General features: G+C 37.5%; 1 protein-coding gene across 1 annotated transcript; it reads left to right on the forward strand.

Annotated features, from left to right (window-relative positions):
* The first annotated feature begins 266 nt into the window (after positions 1-266).
* On the forward strand, positions 267-5,566 carry si:ch1073-228j22.2 (SPRY domain-containing SOCS box protein 1). Its single transcript, XM_023262593.3, has 3 exons — positions 267-703; positions 2,022-2,750; positions 4,576-5,566. The coding sequence occupies exons 2-3, from the start codon at positions 2,039-2,041 to the stop codon at positions 4,704-4,706; spliced, it is 843 nt and encodes a 280-aa protein (XP_023118361.2). The 5' UTR covers positions 267-703; positions 2,022-2,038; the 3' UTR covers positions 4,707-5,566.
* The last annotated feature ends 2,571 nt before the right edge of the window (positions 5,567-8,137 follow it).

Genomic DNA, 8,137 nt, shown 5'->3' on the forward strand with positions numbered 1-8,137 from the left:
ATACAGAAATAGAAATAGTCGTAATGTATCATTAAAATCTTTCGTAAAAATGTTTGTTTTTTTTAATTTGTTTTGTCACTTGTTTGTCATTTATATCCAAAAGAAACTTACTGGTCAAATAAAAATATTTAATTTATTAATGTATATTTAAAATGATAAAGTTTTATTATTGTGAGTTTGATGATTAAAGATGAAAAAAAAAAACTAGTTTGCCTGTCAGACATCGCTCAGGGTTTTGAAATGTAGCGCCTTCTGCTCCTACTGCGCATGCGCCCTGTGCAATAATGAGCCGCTTCGGGTTTTACTGCATTTTTCTCTTCTTATTATACAAAAGCCCGAGTTTGATCCTCTTCCTGTGCTTCGCTGTTTATGTGTATCTCCACTACCGGACCCGGTGAGCAGCACGGACCCGCCGGAGGGGAAATTAAAGCCGGATTCAGACAGAAAGATGCGGGTTTAGTGATGTCTGGTCCCGTCACCAACACGTCACCGGCGTGTCGTCCTTGTCTGGCGTTCTCTGATGGCGTCACACGGCGGTGATGGACTGTGCTGTTCCCGGTCCGGAGGTCGTCCCCGAGCCAAAAACACCGGAGCGGCCACCGAGCAGCGATAAGACGGAGCCGATAAGAGCCGCTTATAACCAGAACCAGAGGCTGAGAGGAAAGTCCGTAGAGAGGCAGCAGAGGGAAAAACACAGCAGCTGGTAAGGTTTTATTTATTTATCATATTTATTTACTGACTGCAGCAGGTGGAACTAGCTAGAAGTTGCTCCTTCCTGTTTTCAGTGAATCTCTGCAGGATCAATACTCAGTTGGTCATTTACTCAGAATAATAATGTTTCTTAAATTGTTTTGCATAAGACTTTATGCTAAAGTTCTGTTTCTAATTGTTTTACATATTCTATTTTGTTAAATTATTTAGAGAATTATCTAGGAAATCCACAGAAAAAAGTAATAATTTGAATGAAAAAAAATTAAAGATAAAAAATATCGACTAAAACTGTAAATAACGTCAACATCCAAAAATCTGTATTTTTGTAAATGATGATTTGTTGTTTTACGTTTGACCATAAAATTGTGTTTTTTTCTATATTTAAATCTGCTAAACATATTTTTATTTTATAGATATTTGCTGTTACTTGAAAGAAAAAATATTCTCATTGAGGACTGAAAAATTGTAAAAAAAAAAAAAAAAAAAATCAAAGCTCTGTTTCTAACTTGTTTAACATTTAGTATTTTGTTAAATTACATAATTATTTAGGAAAATCACAGAATAGAAATTAGTAGTAGTAATTTAAATATGAATCATAAAATAACTAAAACTGTAAATAATGTCAACATCCAAAATTGTAAATGGAAAATTTTCATTAATTACAATGTTTGCCCATACAATCGCACTGTTTTATTGTGTTTATATAAGCAAACTGTCTTACAAATATTTGCAGTTATTTGAAAAAAAAATGTTGGCTTGAGAAACAGCACATAATTTTTCAACTTGTTTTAGAGATTTTCTCTGTTTCTGTTATAATGCAGATAATATCTAGTAAAATTTACATGTCAACCAATATTTAGAATTGATGTACATTTGTAGCGAAATTGTAAATGTTGTCAAAATGTGGAATAAAAGAAACTCTCATCACAATCTTATTTAAAATATCTTCACTTGTGACGTTTAAAATTTTCTTCGGTGTTGACTGGGAGACAAATGGAGGCTAAGTATTTTAAAATTCATTTATTGTATTGGCAATCCTTTACAAGACAAACAACAATACCGATATTGGAACTGATCATTAACTGATCTCAAGCAACTGATCATTAGTTTAATCTTGATTAGTTGAATATTGATTTATTACTGTATGATGCTGTTTCCAGGTATCATCTGTCCAACTAGATTAGGTTCCGTTACTTTAGGTTCTTTTACCATAAATAAGCTGCTGACTTACGTTTGTACAATTCATTAGAAAGTCAAACTTCTTGTTGTTTTTCAGAGTATAAACCAGTGTTTTGTTGTTTTCTCTTTAGAACCTGCTGTTTGTACGATGGGTCTCCTACATTCATTGTATTTGTACGTCACAGCAGCCGACAGCCCTCCATCCTCCCCGTCAGCCTTCCCTCCCCTCGCCGTCCCGCCGTCCTCTCGCCTTGCCGTCACCCTGAACTCCCGTCCGGTTCCCATGGGAGACGCCCGCTCGCTCTGGAGCTCCGCCCACCGTTCCCCTCACTTCCTGCTGTCGCCCTGCGGACAGGAAGTGACCCGCTCGCCCGCCGAGCTGAGCAGCGACGGCGTGAGGGCGGAGGCGGGTGTGAGGAGCGGTCTTCACATCTGGGAGGTGGTCTGGAGCCCCGAGCACAGAGGAAGCCACGCCGTCCTGGGGCTGTCCAGGAAAGACTGCCCCCTGCAGGCGTCAGGGTACAACGTCCTGGTGGGCGGAGACTCGCAGTCCTGGGGCTGGGAGCTGAAGACCAATCAGCTGTGGCACGGCGGGCAGACGCTGGGGCGTTACCCCGGAAACAGGAGGCGGGATTCCAGTTCACAGTCGTCCCTAAAGGAAACAGAAACTCCTCTCCTCATCCCAGAGCGAGTCCTGCTGGTCCTGGACGCCGACGCCGGGACGCTGGGCTTCGTCGTGGACGGTAGCTTCCTCGGCATTGCTTTTCAGGAGCTTCCTCGAGGGGCGGAGCTTTACCCAGCGGTGAGCAGCGTGAGGGGAGGAGCCAGCATCCGACTACGATACCTGAACGGGACGACACGTAAGTATTAGTAGTTTCACATAAATGTGTGACATCACTGCTTTATAAATCTGTTAAAGTGACAAATCAGTTTGATGTTAAGTCAATGTAAAGTCCAATAATTTAGGTTTCTGGCGCAATATTTAGATTTCTATATGATAAGCATTTGTTAATCCCACAGTGAGGAAATTTGTGCTGTTACAGCAGCAAAGCAGACATTCAGGAAATATCAGTAGAGAAAAGAAATAAATAAATATACTTAAGAACTAGTTCAGATTGTCCAAATTCCACTAAATGTGAAAATAACAGTTACACATATCAACAAGAAAAGCACTCAGAGAGCGCAGTACTCCACCAAGGCTGTTCAGTCGTTGTATCATTTCTGACAGGTAAGTCCTGATAAGTCCGCAGGGGTTGATTTGTAGTAGGATCACAATCATGTGATCATCAGCAGGCAGCTCACGTAGTGTTCACTCGTTGTCATGGTTACAGTGACGCCATGCAGCTAACTCGCAATGATACAGAAATCTTTAACAAATCCGTGGATCCAGACTATAAGCTGCATCACTGCAAAAATCTAATCACTTGGTCCTTGTGTCATTTCTGACCTTCCCTGAAAATTTCATCCAAATCTGTTAGTCCGTTTCAAAGTAATGTTGCTAACAGACAGACAGACAGACAGACAGACAGACAGACAGACAGACAGACAGACAGACAGACAGACAGACAGACAGACAGACAAACGTACGCCAATCGTTGCATAACTCCGCCACGTTGCTTGGCAGAATAATTATGTTGCACAGATTCCTTCATGAGAAGAAAAACGTGTAGAGAATATTGCACAGATTTGTTCCTAAGTAGAAAAACACTGATATTCACATCAGTAATATCTCACTTCATGGCTTATATTATTTAATACCACAGCATTATTGCCAGCATTACTGCTTGCTTTTCCATTCTAGCCTATTGTCTCACTTATTTTATCTTCTGTAGTGCATCATACTTATGTCTTATAGCTTTTCTACTCTTACATGATATCATTCTGTATTTTCTGAGTAATATCTGGCAAAAGAATTTCCTTTTGGATTAATATAGTTTTCTTATCTTATCATATCTTATCTCTCTAAAACCCCTAAACCTGCCTGTGGGTATGAAAGGCAAATTACTTGGAAAAAATCGCCCAAATTACACCATTTATCAGAGCCAGAGACTGTAAAGTCAGAAAAATTCATCAGAGTTTCAACTTCCAGCGGTCCTTGAACTACTTTTCTGTAATGTGCAGTTCTGTCTGGAAAATTAGACAAATTTAAGCTTAAAATTGTGATCTTTCATCAAACTCACTTTATTCTATGTGTGTCATTTAAAAAAATGCAAGAAATAAATGATTTACACAAAACAGATTCTATAAAAAATAAAAATAAAAGAAAGAAATTCTAGTTAATTAAAGTTTCTGGCTCTGATAAAAGCTGTGAATTTTGCAATTCTTTAAAGATAACATTCCTTTCAAACTGGTCGGTAGATTTTGAGGTTCAGAGAGTTATATTTTTATGGATATTTCAGTTTATAATACATGAAAGAGATGTTTTGTGATTTTTACCAGTGAACTTTATCCTTCTATTGGTGCTGATATGTGGAAAAAGTCTTCAACAAATCGCCTCAGACAGCTCAAAGTGTGCAAATTGTGCTGAAATGTCACAAGATTAGCAACGTAGCTGTCACAACTTTTATTGAAAAGTCAGCAGGAGTTTATTCAGATATGTTTAGATGCTGTCAGTGTGAAAGAGGCTTCATAAAATGATGAAACACACTGTAAAACTAAAAATGTTTGTTTCTTTTGTGTCCTCAGGTGACCCTCCAGCCCTCATGGCTTTATGTGGACTCTCAATTCGACAGTTTTTAGGGCAGCAAAGGCAGAATCAAATGGACAAATTGCCTTTACCTCCAGCTCTCCAGCACTACCTGCTGATTAGTCATTAGTTTTATACACAAACTCACAACATAAGGATGCTTTTGTCAATAATTGCGCATTGAAACAAGGACTTACAATGCACTTCATTTTATATGACACAAATGTAAATACATGTGAGATTATATCCAAGTGTATGTACTGTTCGTCGTATTTATCACAGATTTTATATTTGCAGTCCTTTGATGATATTTTGAAGTTCATTAACTGGATGGTTTTGCGCCACTGAAACATCTCCAGTTTAAATTCAAGTCATTATTAAAGTCATTTTGCAGTTTTTCTATCCGCTCACAGTCCATGAGGATCATTTAGTAGCGTCGTGTGGTGCCGGAGACTCACATTCAATAAAGAGGAGAAAGTTACTGGTGTGAAGATATTGATTTGAGGATCCCAAAGAACATTAAGCCTCCAGAAACATCTACACCGCAACATGAGAACCACCAACCGGATCTGGGGAGTTTGGTAGCTGGATCTATGTTCTTTTTACCTTTCCTGTGGCATTTTTGCAGTGTCATGGATGTATTGTCCTGCTGAGGGAGTCTGCTGCCGTTAGGAGGATGTGTAATAATGTTTAGGTGGATAATACCTGTCAAAGTAGCATCCACATGAGCGCCAGGACTGAGATTTCTCAGCAGAACACTGCATCGTAATGAGGCAATCAATGTTTAATGTTGTGACTGATGTCTCACACTCCTGCTTCCTGCAGAACAGCTCAGTCAGTCTGGAGAGCTTTTTAAATACCATCTGTACAGACTGGAAATTGTGTAATATTTTATGTCTTTTCTAATGTTTTATTGCTGCTCTTCTTTTTTGTACAGCAACTTGTAACTCTGTTTTTTAAATGTGCCATAAAAATAAATTATTAGTATTATCTGCTCTCTTGAGTGAAGTCCTGTCTTGAATACAGATTGCATTCATATTCTTGAGAAAAAAATTTGACTGTACTCTACAAAGTGCACGTTTCTATTCTTTTAAGTCGATTTTTTCAATGTTTTTACTTATAATTATTTTAATTTTAATGTAATTATAGTATGGTCTTGCTAGTTTTATTCGACTATTTAAAGTAAAATCTCAAATTTAATTATTTTTCTGAATCTTTTCAAAGTTTTTGCTGAAAGAGATTTTTAAAAGGCTTTCGTCGTTGCCATGACAACAGAAGGTTGAAGGTCAGTTTCTGGAACGCGAGCTAAAGCTAAAACATTTTTATCCGCCTTCTTTCTGTTGTAAGTCTGACTTTACCAAATATATGTATTGTATACATATATTTGAGACTTCTTGCTGTTGCTATAAAAAGGCCCCGTGAGTATATGCTGCCTAATGTACGTTTAAAAGGTACGAAATTGTTATTTTTGGCTAAACGGAGCTAGCTTATATCGGTTTTGCTAACATTAGCTAGTTCGCAAGCTAGCTAGCGGGCTAATGGTAGGAGGACTCGAGCAGAGAGAACTATCGTGGTATTGATATTTTTGTCCTCACGTTTTAATTTTAATTCGGAGACAGTGTGAGGCGTTTTGTAGCAAACCTTCTGGGAAGTGCCAGTTTAACATTCGGCTGTTTTTTAGCGAGTGTCTGCTAAATTTAGCTGCGACTTTGCTATTTTAGCCACAGCTCCGTTAACAATACAATACAATACAATACAATACCATACAATACGATAACTTTATTAATCCCCGAAGGGAAATTCAATAACTAATTTCAAAGCAGTTTTACTTAAAAGGTAATTGCAGCTTCTTCACTGTAACTGAAATGTTATTGATGCATTAACCCTTAGATGTATAAGTGAGTTTAAAATGACTTGGTGAGGTCGTTTTCTTGCAATATCTTTGAAATGAAAAGTTATCATTTCGTATTCCAGGCATTCCTCAAAAAACATGTTTTTGATATCATTCCATTTAAATTTTTAAGTTACCTTTTATACTTTTTAAGGAATTATATTTATATTACTACCCCAAGCTTCCATAAGTGGGTCAAAATGACCCGCATGCATTTCCCCTAGAATTTAACGGAAACCTGTGATTCTTATCAGTTGTGGCTGTCAAGAATAGATTTACTGTGGACCACATACACTATGTCAGAAGTGTCACCTGTCAGAAAGATTATTTTATACAAGACCTGATACATGTAAGTATTATCTACATTTTTCACCTCAGACAAAATCTGTCATCAAATTGATATTTTTCAACATACTTGCACATTCATATCTCTTGTGTCAAAGAGTGTGTTATTATTATGTATCATCAAATTACCCTACTTTATCGTTAGCTAACACTAGATAGCTAGAAAGAAGATTCCTCTGATGAGTCCTCTGAAGAGGAGAGTGAAGTCCAAACCATGTTATCAGAATGATCCGTTAGGACTCTTACTGAAGCAAGTTATCTGTCACCCAGAGCAAAACAGCAACACCAAGCCACAGTATCCTGAGAAGTCGGTCAGGGCCTGCATCGGGCCTTGTCACCACCATCCCACTAAAACGAGCTCTTTATCACTGATAATATCATGCGAGAGGTGATAAAGTACACAAACTTGGAGGGACAGAGAGAAGCAGCAGATGGAGGAAAAGAGTGGAAACATGTCAACAAAATGCATGTTGACATTATTCTGTTGCTGTTCTGTGTAATCTTCTTTTTCAGTTTTTCAAAATGTTCAAAATCTGTTATAAAGTGAAAAATAACCATATTTTAAACATGAAATCATTTTAGTGTGCACCAAAATATAGTACAAACAATAATAAAAATGATTATTCTTATTCAAAATGACATAAAAACACATTGATCCTTATACAGATCATTTTTGACCCACTTATGGAAGCGTGTAGGGTCCAATCACTCGTGCATCTAAGGGTTAAAATGACTTGAATTCATTCATGAGAATTATATTGTAAGGATTTTAGCCCCCATGACTGATCCAAAATAGGTTAATTCTTTGTTTTGTTCATAAAACCCACTTGTAAAGCTTGTTAATTGCAGTCTAAACAAGGATATTAGACAAACAAAACACATTCAGTACAGCCAAAACGTTAGAAACAATACAACAATGCAATACAGTATTGCCTTTAATATTAATGTCCTTTCCAATTAAATGCAAACATTTGATTGGTCACAGTTTTTGGTTTAAGACACACTTATGTTATCACTGCCAACATAAAATGATGTGGATTTGCTCATTATGACTGTTATGACCCAGATAAAAGCAGCTGTGGATGTATATAAACTGGGCAATACAGCTTTAACAAGAAAGAATCAGAATGTGACAGAACAGCTGTTACAGCAGCTGTTTTCATAGAAGGAGCTCTGAAAACCCACAAAATTTGACCTGCTTAGCACTAAACAGCAGGCCAGAGATGTTCAGGGCCTAAATGGTAAACAAAGTGGAGCATTTAGTAGTTAAACAGTCCGATATTTCCCTTAGAAGACCAAAAACAAAGATACAAAATTGTGAAAAT

This window comes from Amphiprion ocellaris, chromosome 9 (genome assembly GCF_022539595.1).
Source record: "Amphiprion ocellaris isolate individual 3 ecotype Okinawa chromosome 9, ASM2253959v1, whole genome shotgun sequence".
In the NCBI taxonomy this organism is placed as follows: Eukaryota; Metazoa; Chordata; class Actinopteri; family Pomacentridae; genus Amphiprion; species Amphiprion ocellaris.